The 20,900-nt window shown below is 39.3% G+C and overlaps 1 protein-coding gene and 1 pseudogene across 1 annotated transcript in view; both read right to left on the reverse strand.

The window, feature by feature from the left end:
• Positions 1-19,534, reverse strand: part of LOC106676321 (transient receptor potential cation channel subfamily V member 1-like) — an 80,252-nt gene extending 60,718 nt beyond the window's left edge. Inside the window, exons 1-4 of the mRNA XM_076892050.1 lie at positions 18,966-19,534; positions 18,604-18,756; positions 18,315-18,452; positions 17,917-18,215 (exon numbers count right to left, since the gene is read on the reverse strand). Coding sequence (XP_076748165.1) covers positions 17,917-18,215; positions 18,315-18,452; positions 18,604-18,756; positions 18,966-19,146 — 771 coding nt within the window. The 5' untranslated portion in view covers positions 19,147-19,534. The remainder of the gene's footprint in view (positions 1-17,916; positions 18,216-18,314; positions 18,453-18,603; positions 18,757-18,965) is intronic.
• Positions 16,550-16,690, reverse strand: LOC112435985 (U2 spliceosomal RNA; annotated as a pseudogene).
• Positions 19,535-20,900: the final 1,366 nt, after the last annotated feature.

Here is a 20,900-nt window from a genome sequence, read left to right on the forward strand (position 1 = left end):
GCTTGCTTGCAGCACTCTGTTGAAGGCAGAAGATCTCCTCCGGCTGTATCTTTAGGGCTTCAAAAAGGATTCTTCGTCCGAAGGTTATTCTGTCATGAAATTGCGTATCTTTCTCCATAAGTTCGAATCTCAGCGTATTTCTTGTTCCATACGTCCATGCGTTCCTCTCAGAAAAATTGGCCGACGATGCCACCATCCTTCATTGCTTCTCGCCCAAACTGATAAGAACAGATTTTTTTTTTTTCTTCTTTTTATTTTCTTTCCACAACAGTTCCAACATTTTACCTTTTCCTTTAAAATGATAAGGTTACATTCACTTTTCTCCCAACATTCGTTCATAACAAAAAAAAAAAAAAAAAAAAAAAAAAAATCCTATTTTCATCTTTCCCCATACAAAATAACATTTTCAAATAACTTATCATATTACTCCTTATCTCCCCCTCCCCACTTTACCCCTTACCCTTTATCTACCACCTCCTTTTGGGTACTTTCAAAAAATAATCTTTCCATCTATCCTTAATCGTATCGATTCCCCATTTTTGTAGTTCGTACCAATATATCCCTTCAAATTCCTTCTCTATAGCCTTAATCGTCCCAATTTCCCCCCATTTAAATCCCCCCGTTATGCAGCCCTGTCTTGCCTTCCATAATTTAAGCTTAATAATTGACAACAACATACAACGTATTTTATGTCTCTCATTTGTTTTGCCCTTAGCCCTAAAAAAAGTGATTTCTTCATACGTCACCATCCCCAACCCTTTGTACTTCCCCTTTACCCCTTCCCATACCTTTTTAGCGTATTCACATCCCCATAGTACATGTTCAATTGTTTCTTCTTCTACACAATTTTCCCTTGGACACTTTTTTTGTTTCCCCAAATTATGTGCATGCATTGTGACCCTCACTGGTAGCCTTTTATGTAAGTGCATCCAGTTAAAGTCCTTTAAAACGTTTTTGAAACTCTTGTCCTGTGCAAGTTCCCACACTTCCGGGCTCACCGTTACCTGATTGTGATTAGCTTTCCATACCAGTTTTTTGTATAAAAGTTTATGATTTAATACTGTATCCACCTCTTTACATTCCGAATGTTTCTTCCCCCATCTAACCATCCTCTGCAAATATTCTGGTCTAGACTCTGCTTTAGGACCTTTATTTTCCCACCCAATCAAAAACCGGTATGGTATCGCTAACCAAAACCATAACAATATTTGACATTTATGCATATAAGTCTTTTTCAATAATGTACAAACATTTGCATAAAATATTGTATCCAACTTTAAAGGAACGTTCGGTACCCCTTTCCCACCATCTGCAATTTCTTGATACATGTGTACTCTTTTTACATACTCATAACCCCCCCATATGAATTTGAATATCCCCCTCGTTATTTGTACTCTATAAATCTGAGGCATCGGAAACACATAGGCCAAATGTAATAGTTTCGGCACTACCTCGCTCTTTATGACCAAAACTTTCCCCGATATTGTAAGTTTTCTTGCTTTCCATAAGCCTAATTTTTTATCCACCGCATTCATCTTCTCTTTCCAATTACAGAAAGCATCACCTTCCTTATTTCCAAATGAAATTCCTAAAATGTCCATAGGACCTTCACACAAAGTGAATTCACAAATGTTGTCTTTTCTACCCTCCCATATCCCCAAATATTTGTACTTTGTTTTCTCTTTATTTATTTTCGATCCCGTCGCTTTTTCGTAAGCTCTTAAAATTTCTATCACTTCCCTTAAGCTGTCATCATCTGCCAGATATAATATCGTATCGTCTGCATATTGCGATATTTTTAAGCTTTCCCCCCGTGGCATCATTATCCCTTTCACTATTTGGCTCTCCCTTATTGCACAGGCCAAAGGTTCGACATAAAGCACGTAAAGTACGACAGATAATGGACACCCTTGTCTCAAACCTCTTGTTTGGTACACTTTTTCTGTAAGAAAACCATTTAATTTAATTTTTGAGTTTATGCCCTTGTATAAAATTTTTACCCTTTTTATAAAAGCCTCTCCTAACCCCATTTCCTCCATTACCCTCCACAAAAAATCATGATCTACCCTATCGAACGCCTTTTGCTGATCCAAACTAACACAAATTGCTGCTATATTTCTATCTCTTACATATGTAAGTATATCCCTATGTAATTGTACGTTCCAAGTAATTTGCCTCCCCTGGACCCCACACGTTTGATCCTTCTCCACTATGTGTGACATTACTCCTATGAGTCTATTTGCGAGTATCTTGCTCAAAATCTTGTAGTCCACACATAACATGGTTAGAGGTCTATAATTATCGAGTTGATGTGGATTACCTTTCTTAAATAATATAGAAACCACGCCCATCTTCATACTCTCTGTCATCACCTCTCCCTCCATGATTTCCTTAAAAACCCCCAACAAATGTATCCCCACCACTCCCCAAAACGTCTCATAAAATTCCTTTGTTAGACCATCTATTCCCGGCACTTTATTTGCCTTCATTCCCTTTATCACGTTATATGCCTCATCTATTGTCACTTCTCCTTCTAGCCTATCCCTTTCTTCTCCCGTTAATCTCTTCTTTATTTTCTTTAAGAAGAAATCCCCCTTCTCTCCCTCTAATTTTTCTTTCCTGAACAAATCCTCGTAATATTCTTTCACCACTTTTAACATATTTTCCCTCCCCTCGATCATTTTCCCATCCTTCTCTAATTTCGTTATAACCCCTCTTTTATCCCTACTTTTCATTTTTTTAAAAAAGAAAGCTGAACATTTCTCATTTTCCTCGTACTCCTCCTGCTTTATTTTATATATTTCAGCCCTTGCCTTCCTCTCAAGTAATTCTTCTTGCTTCAATTTTAAATTTTCTATTTTCTCGTCCATATTTTTATTTTTTCCCTCGTTTTGTTTTACATAAGTATGTTCTATCTCTTTCTGTAGCGTACAAAATTCTTCTTTTCTTGATTTTGACCTCTCCGTACAGTAATCCACTGTGAATTTTTTAATTTTATTTTTTACATCTTCCCACCAATCTAATTTCTTCATATATAGATTTTTCATCTCTGCCCATAACGGGAAGAGCTCTAGGAATTTTTCCCTATAATCTTTTTCCGTAAGTACTTCATTATTTAATTTCCAATATCCCTTTCCAAATTCCGTTCCTTCTATCTCCAATTCCGCCTCTACAGCTTGATGATCTGTGAACAGTGCCGGTATTATTTTCCCTCGCTTTATTTTACACTTTTTGTCTACCAATATATAATCCAATCTGCTTTTCACCCCTCTTGTATTCTTCCATGTATACTCTACTCGTTTCCCCTGTAATTTGGCCATTACATCTATCAAACCATATTTTTTTATGAATGTCTTAAAGGGGAGGGAAGATTTTTCCTTCTCCAAAGAACAATTAAAATCCCCTCCCACTATAATATTCTTTCTTGTCATGAAACAGGTATCCATTTTTAAAAAAAGTTCTCTTCTCAACTTTGGATCCACCTGTGCATACACATTTATTATCCGACTTTGCATCCCGCTTTTTTCCACATCTACGACCATCACCCTTCCCTGTATTATCGTATAACTTTCCTTTATCTGTATACTTTTATTTCCACATAACACTCCAACCCCTGTCCCATGTACCCCCCCTATACTCCACGCAGATTCTCCTCCTCTCCATTCCTCCGAAAAAACAGCAACATCCCCTTCATCCTTTAAATGTACTTCTTGCAATAAACAAACATCAAAGTTATAAAATAATAAAAATTCATAAACCATTTGTCTCTTTCGGGCATTTTTAAGCCCCCTTACGTTTAACGTAATTATTCGAATTTTCCCCATATCCCAACAACAAAAAGGAAATACAAAAACAAAACCATGGGGACATATTTAAACTTAAGATCCGGAGACAACAACAAAGAAAAAAATAAAAAAAAATAAAATTAAAAATACCAACTTTAACTGTCCATATTAACATGTGCCAATAAGTTTTTTATAAAGGAATCTTCTGACTTTTCTTCACTTTCAGCATCCTCTTCTATGTCCCCATCGCTTGTTAAGTCACTTATAGGAGTATGCATACATTCAGTCTGTGTTCCTCTCAGGACGTACCCCTCCTCATTCCCCACCTCCTCAGTCCGCTCCTCTCTGCCCTCCTTACCTTTCATCTTAGTCTCTTCTGAAGAAGCGCCCGAACTCACCTTCCTCCGTCTCTTGGCAGTTTTTCTCCGTGGCTTAGCTACCACTTCCCATATCTGACCGTCCTCACCTTGCTTCTCGGCATCCTGTTCACAAATCGTTTCTCCTTTCTCCTTTCTCTGTTCCACTCCATCTTCCATACTCCCAGCTTTCTCCTCATTAGTCTGATTTTCGGCAGCTGGTGGCACCTCCTGTGCTTTTTCTCCAGTATCAGTTTCTATGTCCGCTTCTCTGTGATGTTCAACCTCGATTCCAACCTTTGCCGCCTCCGAATATGACCTGGGCTTAGTACAGTCTCTTGCCATATGCGCATCCGAGTCACATAAATGACACCTTCTAGGCTCCTTGCAGTCTCTTGTTATATGGCCAATTTTTCCACAACTCCTGCACCTCATTTGTTCACACTTGTCTGCATTATGCCCAATGCTACCACATTTCCTGCATGCTTGAGGCTGCCCTGCATAAACCAGGAAGCCTCTATCCGCTCCAATAGAGAACACCGCGGGCGGGTGGCAATACCCGTCCTCGGTGGCCGCATCCACTTTAAGTTTGACACGAAATTGTCTTTTTCCGGTCCATAGGCCCAAACCGTCCTTTATTTTCCGTACTCCTGGGAGTACAGTAACGTATCTTCCCAGGAAATACTTAATAGTCTCTTCAGTAACCCAAGGATTGTACATGTGTACAGTTAAGATCCTATAATCATTCCTATACAATGGAGTTACCGTATATTTCCTCAGTTCTTCATCTTCTTCTCCGATGCACCTCCTTCTTACTTCCTCCGCATACTGTCCCGTGCAAAAGGTCACGTCGTAGTGTTTACTCGCCGTGCTCTGCTGAAGACAGTAGATCTCCTCCGGCTGTATCTTTAAAGCTTCATAGAGGATCCTTCGTCCAAAGTTGATTCTGTCGTGGAAATCTTCTTCTTTCTCCATAAGTTCAAATCTCAAAGTATTTCTTGTACCATGCGTCCATGCATTCCTCTCATGAAAATTGGCCGACGCCGCCGCCATCCTTCATTGCTTCTCGCCTACTGATAAGAACAGATTTTTTTTTTTTTTTTTTTTTTTTTTTTTTTTTTCTTTCCACAATCATTCAAAAACATTTTACCATTTCCTTTACAATGACAAGTTTACATTTCCATTTTTCCCCACATTCGTTCATGACAAACTGATTAACATTTTCATATGACATTTTCATTTGACGTGTAGCTTATCATTACTCCTTTTCCCTTCCTCCTTTCCTTACACTTTACCTACCACCACCTTTTGGGTACCTTCAGAGCAAAAAAAGGAGAGAAATCTTTCCATCTGTCCTTAATTGTGTCTATTCCCCATTTTTGTAGTTCATGCCAATATATCTTTTCAAATTCCCTTTCTATAGCCTTGATCGTCCCAATTTCCCCCTCTTTGTATCCCCCCATTATACAACTCTGTCTTGCCCTCCACAACTTAAGTTTAACAATTGATAACAACATGCAACGTATTTTATATCTCTCTTTTTCTGTACCTTTAGTCCCAAAGAAGGTGATCTCTTCATAAGTCACCGTCCCCAAACCTTTATACTTCCCCTTTACCCCTTCCCATACCTTTTTTGCGTATTCGCATCCCCATAGTACATGTTCAATTGTTTCTTCTTTTACACAATTGTCCCTCGGACACTTTTTCTGTTTTCCCAAATTATGTGCGTACATAGTAACCCTCACGGGTAGCCTTTTATGTAAATGCATCCAATTAAAATCCTTTATGACATTTTTAAAACTCTTATCCTGTGTGAGTTTCCACACTTCTGGACTCACCGGTACCTGATTTTGGTTGGCTTTCCGTACCATTTTCTTGTATAGAAGTTTATGGTTTAATACTGTATCCACCTCTTTGCATTCCGGATGTTTCTTTCCCCATCCCACCATCCTCTGAAAATATTTTGGTCTAAACTCCGCCTTAGGTCCCTTATTTTCCCACCCTATCAAAAAACGGTATGGTATCGCCAACCAAAACCATAGCAATATTTGACATTTATGCACATAAGTCTGTTTCAATAATGTACACACATTTGTATAAAACATTGTATCTAACTTCAACGGGACATTTGGTACCCCCTTCCCACCATCTTCTATTTCTTGATACATTTGTAGTCTTTTTACATACTCGTAACCCCCCCATATGAATTTAAATATCCCCCTCATTATTTGTGCTCTATATATCTGTGGCATCGGGAACACGTAGGCCAAATGTAGTAATTTCGGCACTACCTCACTGTTTATAACCAAAACTTTCCCCGAGATTGATAATTTTCTTACTTTCCAAAGACCCAACTTCTTTTCCACCGCGTTCATCTTTTCTCTCCAATTACAAAGCTCATCGCCTTCCTTGTTTCCAAAAGAGATTCCTAAAATATCCATTGGACCTTCACACAAAGTAAAATCACAGATGTTATCTCTTCTACCCTCCCATATCCCCAAATATTTATACTTTGTCTTCTCTTTATTTATCCTAGATCCCGTCGCTTTTTCATAAGCATTTAAAATTTCTATCACATCCCTTAGACTATCATCATCTGCCAAATATAATATCGTGTCGTCCGCGTATTGTGATATTTTTAAACATTGCCCCCGTGGCATCATTATCCCTTTCACTCTTTGGCTTTCCCTTATTGCACAGGCCAAAGGTTCAACATAAAGTACATAAAGCACAACAGATAATGGACATCCTTGTCTCAAACCCCTTGTTTGATACACCTTTTCTGTAAGAAATCCATTTAATTTTATTTTCGAGTTTATGCCCTTATATAAATTCTTTACCCATTTTATAAAGGTCCCTCCCAGCCCCATATACTCCATTGCCCTCCACAAAAATTCGTGATCTACCCTATCAAAGGCCTTTTGCTGATCCAAGCTCACACATATTGCTGCCAAGTTTCTATCCCTCACATATGTAAGTATATCTCTGTGTAATTGCACATTCCAGGTAATTTGCCTCCCCCGTACCCCACACGTTTGATCCTTCTCCACTATGTGCGACATTACTCCTGCAAGTCTATTTGCAAATATCCTACTCAAGATCTTATAATCCACACATAACATGGTTAACGGTCTATAGTTATCAAGTTGATGTGGGTTGCCTTTCTTAAATAATACGGAAACCACACCCATCTTCATACTCTCTGTCATCGCCTCTCCCTCCATGATTTCCTTAAAAACTCCCACCAAATGTATCCCCACCACCCCCCAAAGGGTTTCGTAAAATTCCTTTGTTAAACCATCTATTCCCGGCACTTTATTTGCCTTCATTCCTTTTATTACTTTATATGCCTCCTCTATTGTCACTTCCCCCTCTAGCCTTTCCCTTTCTTCTCCCGTTAGTCTCTTCTTTATTTTCTTCAAGAAGAAATCCCCTTTCCCTCCCTCTAGATTTTCTTTGCTGAACAGCTCCTCATAATATTCCTTCGCCACCTTTAACATATCTTCTCTCCCTTCCGTCATTTTCCCATCCTTCTCCAATTTTGTTATGACTCCCCTTTTTTCCCTACTTTTCATCTTTTTGAAGAAAAAAGCGGAACATTTCTCGTTCTCCTCATACTCCTCCTGTTTTAATTTATATGTTTCAGCCCTTGCCTTCCTCTCAAGTAATTCTTCCTGTTTCGATCTTAAAATTTCTATTTTCTCGTCCTTATTTTTATTTTTTTTCTTTTGTTTGTAGTGCGTAAGTATATTCTATTTCTTTTTGCAGCGTGCGGAATTCCTCATTCCTAGCTCTTGACCTTTCCGTACAATAATCCACTGTGAACTTTTTTATTTTATTTTTTACATCCTCCCACCAATCCAGTTTATTCATGTATAACTTCTCCGTCTCTGCCCATAAGGGGAAGAGCTCTGCAAATTTTTTCTTATATTCTTTTTCCATAAGTACTTCATTATTTAGTTTCCAGTAACCTTTTCCATAATCTGTTCCTTTTATCTCCACTTCCACCTCTACCATTTGATGATCCGTGAACAGTGCCGGTATTAGTTTTCCTTGCTTTATTTTGCACTTTTTGTCTACCAATATATAATCTAATCTACTTTCCACCCCTCTTGTATTCTTCCATGTGTGCCCCACTTGTTTCCCCTGTAGTGTAGCCATTGCATCTATCAAACCATATTTTTTTATGAAAGTCTTGAAGGGGAGGGAGGATTTTTCCTTCTCCAAGGTGCAGTTGAAATCCCCTCCCACCAGAATATTTTTTTTTTGTCATAAAACAGGTATCCATTTTTAAGAGTAGTTCTCTTCTCAACTTTGGATCCACATGTGCGTACACGTTTATTATCCGGTTTTGCATTCCACTTTTTTCCACATCTACAACCATCACCCTTCCCTGTATTAACGTGTAACTTTCCTTTATCCTTATACTTTTGTTTCCACATAACACTCCGACCCCAGTCCCGTGTACCCCCCCTATACTCCAAGCCGATTCACCTCCTCTCCATTCCTCCGTAAAAAGGTCAATATCCCCCTCATCCTTTAGATGTACTTCTTGCAGTAGGCAAACATCAAAATTATAATGTAACAAAAATTCATAAACCATTTTCCTCTTTCGGGCGTTTTTAAGCCCCCTTACATTTAAAGTAATTATTCGGAATTTTCCCATATCTTAACAACAAAACCAAATCATTACCAAACAAAACCATGGGAATACGTTTATAATTAAAGTCCGGAGGAAAAAATTAAATAACTGCATTAAGTAACCTAAAAAATCTTCTTTTATTCCGAAATCCCCATTTTTAACTCTCCATATTAACTTGCGCCAGCAAGTTTTTTATAAAGGAATCTTCCGACTTTTCTTCACTTTCGGCCTCTTCCCCCGTATCCCCATCACTAGTTAAGTCACTTAAAGGCGTGTGCATACATTCAGTCTGTGTACCTCTCAGAACATGTCCCTCCACATTTTCCACCTCCTCGGTCCGTTCCTCTCTGTCCTCTCTACTTTTCATTTTAGTCTCTTCTGAAGAAGCGCCCGAGCTCACCTTTCTCCGCCTCTTAGCTGATTTTCTCCGAGGCTTCGCTACTACTTCCCACACCTGTCCGTCCTCCCCTTGTTTCTCTCTCTCGGCATCCAGTTCGCGTGGATTTCCTCCCTCCTCCTTTCTCTGCTCTGCTCCACCTTCCTTGCTCCCATCTCTCTCCTCATTAGTCTGATCTTCGGCAGCCGTTGGCGCCTCCTGTGCTCTCCTTTCAGTATCAGTTTCTGTGTCCGTTTTTCTATGATATCCGTCTTTAGTTCCAGATTTTGCCGCTTCAGAATATGACCTTGGCCTAGTACAGTCTCTTGCCATGTGCGTCTCCGAATCACACAAGTGACATTTTCTAGGCTCCTTGCAGTCTTTTGTTATATGGCCTATCTTTCCGCAACTCCTGCACCTCATTTGTTCGCAACTGTCCGCATTGTGTCCGGTGCTACCACATTTTCTGCACGCTTGGGGCTGCCCGGCATACACTAGGAAGCCCCTATCCGCTCCAATAGAGAACACCGCGGGCGGGTGGCAATACCCGTCTTCGGTGGCCATATCCACATTTAATTTGACTCGAAATTGTCTTTTTCCGGTCCATAGGCCTAAGCCATCCTTTATTTTCCGCACTCCTGGTAGTACTGTAACGTACCTTCCCAAGAAATACTTAATAGTCTCTTCAGAAACCCATGGGTTGTACATATGAACAGTTAGGATCCTATAATCATTTCTGTACATAGGGGTTACCATGTATTTTCTCAATTCTTCGTTTTCTTCTCCAATACACTTCCTTCTCACCTCCTCCGCGCATTCTCCCGTGCAAAAGGTTACATCGTAATGTTTACTTGCCGTGCTCTGCTGAAGGCAGTAGATTTCCTCAGGCTGTATCTTTAAAGCCTCGTATAGGATCCTCCGTCCAAAATTAATTCTGTCATGGATTTCCTCATCTTTCTCCATCAGCTCGAATCTCAAAGTATTTCTTGTACCTTGCATCCATGCATTCCTCTCATGGAAGTTGGCCGATGATGCCGCCATCCTGCATTGCTTCTCGCCTTATCACTGATAAGAACAGATTTTTTTTTTTTCTTTTTTATTTTTACTTACAACACCATCTTACATTTCCATTTGCTCAACATTCCATTAAATACTTTTCATATTTCACAAAAACATCTTTTACATCATTCATAGTAATCCTTCCACCTGTCCTTAATCGTGTCTATTCCCCATCTTTGTAATTCATGCCGATATATCCCCTCAAATTCCCTCTCTATATCCTTTATTGTTCCCATCTCTTTCCATTCATGCCCCCCCCTTATATACCCCTGTCTTGCCCTCCATATCTTAAGTTTTGTAATTGATAACAACATACAACGTATTTTATTTTCCTCCTTCTTTTTATCCTTAGGCCTAAGATAAGTTATTTCCTCATATGTCAAAGCCTCTAGTCCCTTATACCGCCTCTTCATTCCAGCCCATACCTTTTTTGCATATTTGCACCCCCATAGGACGTGTTCAATCGTTTCTTCCTCTGTGCAATTATCCCTCGGACATTCTTTTAACTTCCCCAAATTATGTGCATACATCGTAGTCCTTACAGGTAATTTCCTATGTAGGTGCATCCAATTAAAATCTTTCAAAACATTCTTATAACTCTTATCCTGTGCGTATTCCCAAACTTCCGAACTCACTATCCCCTGGTTGTAGTTAGCATTCCTCGCCAGTTTTTTATACAGAAGTTTATGATTTTGTATTGTATCCACCTCCCTGCACTCTATATGTCTCTTTCCCCACTTAACCATCCTCTGAAAGTATTCTGGTCTTGTCTCTGCCTTCGGCCCCTGATTTTCCCACCCAATTAAAAACCGGTATGGAATAGCTAACCAGAACCATAACAATATCTGACATTTATGAATATATGGCTTCTTTAACAACGTACACACATTTGCATAAAAAATCGTATCTAACTTTAACGGAATGTTCGGTACCCCTTTTCCCCCATCAGCAACCTCCTGATACATTTGTACTCTCTTTACGTACTCGTAACCTCCCCATATAAAGTTAAATATTCCCCTCATTATTTGTGCTCTGAATACTTGTGGCATCGGGAACACATAGCCTAGATACAATAATTTCGGCACCACCTCACTCTTTATCACTAACACCTTCCCAGTAATTGTAAGCTTCCTCATTTTCCATAGTCGTAATTTCCTTTCCACCTCTGCCATCTTCCCCTTCCAGTTCCAAATAGCATCGCCCTCCTTATTCCCAAAAGAAATTCCTAGAATGTCCATAGGACCTTCACACAAAGTATAATCACAAATATTTTCCCTTCTACCTTCCCACGTCCCCAAATACTTATATTTTGTCTTTTCCTTATTTATTTTTGATCCTGTAACTTCTTCATATATTTTTAATATTTCCACAACTTCTCTTAAACTGTCGTCGTCCGCTAAATATAGTATAGTATCATCCGCATATTGAGATATTTTCAAACTGATAAGAACAGATTTTTTTTTTTTTTTTTTTTTTTTTTACTTCTTTTATTTTCTTTCCACAACAATTCAAAAAACTTTTTCCATTTCCATTACAAAGACATATTTACATTTCATTTCTTTCCCACATTCATTCATCGCAAACCAATCATTTTCATGTAACATATTCATATAACTTATTGCTTTTCATTGCTCCTTTTCCCTTTCTCCCTTCCTTACTCTTTACCTACCACCACTTTTTAGGTGCCTTCGCAGTAAAGAAGGAAGGGAAATCTTTCCATCTATCCTTGATCGTGTCTATTCCCCATTTTTGTAGTTCATGCCAATATGTCTTTTCGAATTCCCTCTCTACAGCTTTAGTCGTACCTATTTCCCCCTCTTTATATCCTCCCATTATACAACTCTGTCTTGCCTTCCACAATTTCATTTTTACAATTGTTAACAACATACATCGTATTTTATATCTCTCTTTTTCTATGCTGTTAGCCCTGAAAAGGGTAATCTCTTCATAAGTCACCGTGCCCAAACCTTTATACTTCCCCTTTACCCTTTCCCATACCTTTTTTGCGTATTCGCATCCCCAAAGTACGTGTTCTATTGTTTCCTCTTCTACACAGTTGTCCCTCGGACACTTTTTCTGTTTTCCCAAGTTATGTGCATACATGGTGATCCTCACGGGTAACCTTTTGTGTAAATGCATCCAATTAAAATCCTTCAAAACATTTTTAAAGGTCTTATCCTGTGCACATTTCCACACTTCTGGACTCACCGGTACCTGGTTATAATTAGCTTTCCATACCATTTTCTTGTATAAAAGTTTATGGTTTAGTACGGTATCCACCTCTTTACATTCAGCATGTTTCTTTCCCCATCCCAGCATCCTCTGAAAATATTTTGGTCTAGTTTCCGCCTTTGGTCCCTTATTTTCCCACCCTATCAAAAAACGGTATGGAATCGCTAACCAAAACCATAACAATATTTGACATTTATGGACATAGTTCTGTTTCAATAGCTTGCATACATTTGCATAAAACATTGTGTCTAACTTCAAAGGGACATTTGGTACCCCTTTCCCACCATCTTCAATTTCTTGATACATTTGCGTTCTTTTGACATACTCATAACCCCCCCAAATAAATTTAAATATCGCTCTGGTTATTTGCGCTCTGTAGATCTGAGGCATCGGAAACACATAGGCCAGATGTAATAACTTTGGCACCACCTCACTCTTTATAATCAGAACCTTCCCCGTAATTGTTAATTTCCTTGCTTTCCAAAGGCCCAGCTTCTTTTCTACCGCACTTAACCTTTTTTTCCAATTGCTAAGCTCATCTCCTTCCTTATTTCCAAAGGTGATTCCTAAAATATTCATTGGGCCTTGGCACAAAGTAAAATCACAGATATTATCTCTTCTACCCTCCCATGTCCCCAAATATTTATACATCGACTTCTCTTTATTTATCTTTGATCCAGTCGCTTTTTCGTAAATATCTAAAATTTCTATCGCACCCTTTAAACTATCATCATCTGCCAGATATAATACTGTATCGTCCGCATACTGCGATATCTTTAAAACTTCCCCCCGCGGCATTGGAATCCCTTTTACTCTCTGGCTTTCCCTTATTGCGCAAGCCAAAGGTTCAACATACAGTACATAAAGAACAACAGATAATGGACATCCTTGCCTCAAACCCTTTGTTTGATACACTTTTTCTGTAAGGAATCCATTTACTTTTATTTTCAGACTTATGCCGTTGTATAAATTTTTTACCCATTTTTTAAATTTCTCTCCCAAGCCCATATACTGCATTACCCTCCACAAAAAATCATAATCTACCCTATCAAAGGCCTTTTGTTGATCTAGGCTCACACATAGTGCTGGCAAATTTCTATCTCTAACGTATGTGAGTATGTCTCTGTGTAGTTGCACGTTCCAAGACATTTGCCTCCCCCTGACCCCACACGTCTGATCCTTCTCCACTATTTGCATCATTACTCCCGCGAGTCTATTTGCCAATATCCTACTCAGGATCTTATAATCCACACATAGCATAGTTAACGGTCTATAATTATCAAGTTGTTGTGGGTTACCTTTCTTGAATAGAATAGAAACCACACCCATCTTCATACTCTCTGTCATCTCCTTTCCCTCCATGATTTCCTTAAAAACTCCCAACAAATGTTTCCCCACCATTCCCCAAAAAGTTTCGTAAAATTCCTTTGTTAATCCATCTATCCCTGGCACTTTGTTTGCCTTCATTCCTTTTAATACTTTATATGCCTCCCCTATTGTAACTTCCCCTTCTAAACTGTCGCTTTCTTCTCCCGTTAATCTCTTTTTTATTTTCTTTAAGAAAAAATCCCCTTTTTCTCCCTCTAATTTTTCTTTTCTAAACAAGGCCTCATAATACTCCTTCGCCGTTTTAAGCATATTTTCCTTCCCTTCTATCATTTTCCCATCCTTCTCTAATTTTATTATAACTCCCTTTTTTTCCTTACTTTTCATCTTTTTAAAGAAAAAGGCCGAACATTTCTCGTTCTCCTCATACTCCTCCTGCTTTATCTTATATGTTTCAGCCCTTGCCTTCCTTTCAAGTAGTTCTTCCTGCTTCAATCTTAAACTTTCCATTTTCTCGTCCATGTTTTTGTTGTTTCCTTTTTCATTTTGTAGTGTATAAGTATATTCTATTTCTTTTTGCAATATACGAAATTCCTCTTTCCTTACGCTGGACCTTTCCGTACAATAATCCACCGTGAACTTTTTTATTTTGTTTTTTACATCCTCCCACCAATCCAGTTTATTTATATATAAGCTTTCCATCTCCTCCCATAAAGGGAAGAGCTCTGCAAACCTTTCCTTATATTCTTTTTCCATAAGTACTTCGTTATTCAGTTTCCAGTATCCTTTTCCATAATCTATTCCTTCTATCTCCAAATCCACCACTATCATTTGATGATCTGTGAACAAAGCCGGTATTATTTTCCCTTGTTTTATTTTACACTTTTTCTCTATCAAGATGTAATCTAATCTACTTTCCATCCCTCTTGTGTTCTTCCATGTGTACCCCACTCTTTTCCCTTGTAGTGTGGCCATTACATCTATTAAACCGTATTTTTTTATAAAGGTCTTAAAGGGGAGCGAAGTTTTTATTTTCTCCAGTGAACAGTTGAAATCCCCTCCCACAAAAATATTTTTCTTTGTCATAAAACAAGTGTCCATTTTTGAAAGAAGTTCTCTTCTTAATTTGGGATCCACATATGCATACACATTTATTATACGGTTTTGTGTCCCACTTTTTTCCACATCTACAACCATAACCCTTCCCTGTATTAAAGTATAACTGTCCTTTATTCGTATACTTTTATTCCCACATAACACTCCTACCCCAGTCCCATGTACTCCCCCTATACTCCAGACCGATTCACCTCCTCTCCATTCCTTCGTAAAGAGGTCAACATCCCCCTCATCTTTTAAATGTACTTCCTGCAACAAGCAGACATCAAAATTATAATACAACAAAAATTCATAAACCATTTTTCTTTTCCGAGCATTCCTAAGTCCCCTTACATTTAATGTTATTATTCGAAAGTTTCCCATGTCTTAACACATAAATCAAAAAAAAAAGGAAAACAAAAAAAAAAGGGGATCTCAAAAACAAAACCAAAAACAAATCAAAACCATAGAAGTTTTATTTCAGTATCCCCATTTTTAACTCTTCATATTAACCTGCGCCAATAAGTTCTTAATAAAGGAATCTTCCGATTTTTCTTCGCTTTCAGCCTCTTCCCCCGTATCCCCATCACTAGTGAAGTCACTTAAGGGGGTATGCATGCATTCAGTCTGTGTACCCCTCAAAACATGTCCCTCCGTATTTTCCACCTGCTCGATCCGTTCCTCCCTATCCTCTTTATTTTCCGTTTTTGTCTCTTCTGGAGAAGCACCTGAGCTCACCTTTCTCCGCCTCTTTGCTGATTTTCTCCGCGGCTTCGCTACTACTGCCCACACCTGTCCGTCCTCCGCTTGTTTCTCTCTCTCGGCGTCCGATTCACGTAATGTTCCTTCCTCCTTATTCCTCTGCTCTACTCCACCTTCCTTGCTCCCAGCTCTCTCCTCGTTAAGGTGATCTTCGGCAGCCGTTGACGCCTCCTGTGTTCTTTTTCTGATATCAGCTTCTGCATCCGATTTTCTGTAATGTTCATTTCCTGCCGCTTCAGAATATGACCTTGGCCTAGTACAATCTCTTGCCCTATGGGTCTCTGAATCGCACAAATGACATTTTCTAGGTTCCTTACAGTCTTTAGTTATGTGGCCTATCTTCCCGCAACTCCTGCACCTCATTTGTTCACACCTGTCCGCATTATGTCCGGTACTGCCACATTTTCTGCACGCTTGGGGCTGCCCAGCATACACTAGGAAACCCCTATCTGCTCCTATGGAGAATACCGCGGGTGGATGGCAATATCCGTCCTCGGTAGACGTATCCACATTTAATTTGACTCGGAATTGTCTTTTTCCGGTCCATAGTCCTAAGCCATCCTTTATTTTGCGCACTCCTGGTAGTACTGTGACGTACCTTCCTAAGAAGTACTTAATTGTCTCTTCCGAACCCCAAGGGTTATACATATGGATCGTTAAAATCCTATAATCATTTCTGTACAAAGGAGTTACCGTATATTTCTTTAGTTCTTCGTTTTCTTCTCCGTGAAATCTCCTTCTCACCTCCTCCGCACATTCTCCCGTGCAAAAGGTTACATCATAATGTTTACTTGCCGTACTCTGCTGGAGGCAGTAGATTTCCTCAGGCTTTATCTTTAAAGCCTCGTAAAGGATCCTTCGTCCGAAGTTAATTCTGTCATGAATCTCGTCCTCTTTCTCCATCAACTCGAATCTCAAAGTATTTCTTGTACCTTGCATCCATGTATTTCTCTCATGAAAATTGGCCGACGCCGCCGCCATCCTGCATTGCTTCTCGCCTTGTAACTGATAAGAACAGATACTACACTTGATCTTAGCCAAAAGGCCGAGAAGCGATGGCCTCCCGCAGGTTCCTGGCTGAGCCGCCTTCTCGGGACACTTCTCGCTTGTGACGGTGCACTCTTTCACTTGGCTCACAGGGAGGGAGCTGCTTCAAATCTCCGCCCACCTACAGTACCTCAGAGGCCTGCGGAGCTCCCTGGAACTGCGCGTGTAGCTGAGATATAATATACTGAGTGTGAACATTCTCAAAACTGTATTGTGTATATACTGTAGTTTATTTTTTATTGTGTAAATTTAATTTATGTAAAACTAAGGTTCCACATGTCACTGTTGAAGTGGGGCATTAATCAGTGTGACGCCACTTGTAAACATGTTGCGTGTGTGGGGTTTCCCAGCCAGAGCTGTATGGACTCCACACTGGTGAGGCACACTTTCTGTAGCTCCTCTCCCTGTACTAAATTATACATTTAAATTTGGTGTATTTTTCTTTGCTAAGTATTAGTTCTTCTGGCTAAAAGCTCCCAAAGTGTTTTTGATTGCTTTGAACGAGAAAAATAGTAATTGGAACTGCGTTTTATCTGTTAAACCATCCGTTTATGTGGTCCTTACTTGTGCTAAACAGGGATGAGGAGAGGCCTGCTGTTGCTGTGTGACACTGATTTTGCTGCTGCACTTTGTCTTTTAGGTATGTGTAAATGTATAGGTTATGTTTTATGTGTATAATGAGTTCATCACCTGAGGCTGCACACTGCATAGTATTTCCAGCCATGTTGAGAAAAGTTAAAGTTGTTTGAATATGTATTGTGTAATTGATCCATCTTAGTGGGGATTTAAATATTACAAGTTATTATTAGTGGCTTCATATTTGTCTCTGTTTTACCCCACTATAACATTTGACTTTAAAGTGGCTGTTGGGAGAATCGTTGTTTTGATAGATTGTATTTTCTTTTATATATTGTAAGCAGAGCTGCATGGACTCCACACTGGGATGAGGAGAGGCCTGCTGTTGCTGTGTGACACTGATTTTGCTGCTGCACTTTGTCTTTTAGAAATAAATCAAATCCTTGTTTGAGGTGACCAAATACTTATTTTCCACCCTAATTTACGAATAAATTCTTTAAAAATCCTACCATGTGGATTCATGGATTTTTTTTTTTTCCACATTCTGTCTCTCACAGTTGAAGTGTACCTCTGGTGCAAATTACTGACCTCTGTCATCATTTTAGGTGGGGGAACTTGCACAATCGGTGGCTGACTAAATACTTTTTTGCCCCACTGTACCTCTATCTTACCGAGCTTTGCTGCCAGTTTTAGAGGAGTCATGCCATCATTATTTTCAATCTCTACAAACTGGACTTTTTTGTCAAGCTTGTTCTGTTGAACAAGTATTTCATCATACATCTTTGCAATCATATCTGTGTTTTCTTTCGTGTTGTCTGCTATGACCACCAAGGTGTGCAAAACAGTGTTTCCTTGTGAGTCTCTGTCAGTCACGTCAGCTCTTCTGTAAGGGTTTTCCATGAGAAAGGACACAATATCAGGCTGGTTGGTGCAGGCAGCCAATGACAGAGGGAGCTCCCCTAATGGAAACACAAACAGATGAGCTTAGAGATAACACTCAGCCATAAACAACTGAGACAGAAAGTGTAGCTTGTTAACACCAATATGACATTACCCACCAGAATAAAAGCCCATTTCAGCATGACGCTGGAAAAACTTTCCATTTGCTTTGGCTTGCACATCAGCTCCTTTCTGGACTAGCAGCTTCACATGCTCAAAGCTCCGCCTCTCAATGGCAACATGCAAGGCTGTCTGACCTGTTACACGTAGGACTTTTGTTATAAGAAACAAGCTGAGGTTAGTCATCACAATTTTGTATGATCCATAATTTATCTTGAAAGGCTTGCCAGTACAACACAGAAACATCGATAGGTCTATTTTAAGATTGGCAGTTTTCCTTCACCCTACCTTTGTAGTAAGGATCTGTATACGATGCATTGATCAAATTTTCTAAATCTCCAGTTTTCTCTGCTATGTCAAGGATAACTTCAATTGTGTTGTTATTTCCACCTTTCAGGTTCAGCAAAGCCTTCAGTAGTGCCGTTTTCCCATTAGTTTCATCTGAGAGCGAAAATGATCTCACACACACACACACAACCAAATCACCTCATTATATGTTCTCAGTTTGTTTTGCTTTTTACTTCAGCAACTAACAGGGTCTTTCACTGCACACCAGGTATTTCTGAGGACTCCCTGCAGACAAGTATGTTCACAGAGAACATTAGGACATAGTCAGTCATAAATAAGACAACAGCTTCCATGCTACTTGCCTGTGAATTCTGGGCTTGTAAGTCTTTTATCATGACATCGCAGGTAGTCAAGCAGGCCGTGAAGTTCTGTCGCGTCTCCCTTTAAATACTTTGTCCCTTTTGAATGTTTCACTGCAAGCGTGGTCAACACTGACACTAAACTGCCTGGAGAGCAGAAAAAAAACAAAGTCCCAAAATACATTCTGTAGTATCAAATACAGTCATTTTTAAAAATCTCTGCATCATAGTCATTGTCAATTGTTGATTTGTTTCTGTTCTCATTGTATGACGTATTATGATGGCTGTTTGGTAGCCGTTCGCATACTGTGCATACTCTCTCTCTCTCTTCATATATGTGTGTGTGTACAACAGCTTTATGTTAATGGACAATCCTTAATATGTTTTGTCTGTGTGTGTGTGTGAGGGGGGGGGGCGCCAGAGGGAGTGCTCGCCCAGGGCGCCAAACAGGCTAGGACCGCCACTGCCTGGGACACACCAACCCCTTCATCTCGATAAGGTAGCGATGCATGGAGGGGGAACAATATGGGGCGCCGTTTGTAAAGTGAACCATACTGAAATTAACGTCAAGTTTTTTCCTCAAAACCTTACAAAAACATGTTTTTTCGAGTCATTTTTTCACAACATTTAGTAAAATATTTGTAACTTTACATATTTAAAACACAATTTTAAATGTTAAATCTAAATATTAAACATTAAATCTAAATGGTAAACGAGCATGTCCAGCTATTTAGCTGGACATGTGCTGCAGCGATTGTGAAGTGGAGACTGCAGCTGCTGAGAGTCCACTACTCCTGAACCTTTGGATGGCCTACAAAACGGATCTTCCGATGTTTTCAGCTAAATCGCTGGACGTGCTGTTAGGCAAGAAGTGAAGCCGCTTATGGCGTTGAGAAGTGACCATCAGGGTAGAGCAGACACAATCTGACCACTACTGGCACACTTTTGCAACGGAGGTTTTCGTGAAGCTTTTATTTTGGTATTTCCGTTGATCCGTACAATAAATTTGTCCTGTAACATTTAGATTTAACATTTAGATTTAAATATAATATTTAGATTTAACACTTAATATTAAAATTTAACATTTAGATTTAATATTTAAAATTGCGTAAAAATATTTTACTAAATGCTGTAAAAAATGACTCCAAAAAACATGTTTTTGTAAGGTTCTGAGCTAAATGTGGAAAAATGTTGCCGTTAATTTCAGCATGTTTTCACTTTACAAACGGCGCCCCTCTTGAGAGAGGGAAGCCAACGGGTAAAAATATCGATTTTTATCGGATTACGTCGTGGAAGAGAAATTGTTCAAGCCATGTTTCCGAAGTAACAAAGAGCCGACGAATGGCCTGGATTGCAGCCATTCGAAGACCAAATATAAAGTCCCAGAACACTCCAGCTCACATGTTAGTCTGCTCCAAGCATTTCCACGAAGGTAAGTCTTCTGTTGTAGTTATTACATAATTTATCATAACATAATTGTTGATGTAGGTTACAAATAAGTGTTATATTGATTTGAATTGAATTCGTTGCGCTATGCTGCTTTGTTCACTGTGGCTTTGCAGGCTAATATTTGTTGTGTTTTGTAGGACAACCAGCCTATAAAATGCTGGAATGCGATCCAGACTGGGCACCCTCTATCAACCTGGGTCATACCGAGTTTAAAGCTTCTACCACAGCGAAATTTGATTGGTTAAAAGAGAGAGAGCGATATCAAAACAGCCCCGAAAAGTCCCGCATATGTTGCATTGTTAACTTGTTTTTCACCGGAGCTAATAAAGCACAATGGAATACAATTTTTGATTCTTTCTTGTAAGATTCTATTGTGACACCATCACTGATGATGTTTTGTGCTTGCTTGAGTATCCTCCAGTTTTCGTTTTGCCATGTTTTTCTTTTCTGCTGTTCTCACCACTCCTCGCAGTGCCTGTTTGTCTGTTA

This window comes from Maylandia zebra, linkage group LG14 (genome assembly GCF_041146795.1).
Source record: "Maylandia zebra isolate NMK-2024a linkage group LG14, Mzebra_GT3a, whole genome shotgun sequence".
NCBI classification, from domain to species: Eukaryota; Metazoa; Chordata; class Actinopteri; order Cichliformes; family Cichlidae; genus Maylandia; species Maylandia zebra.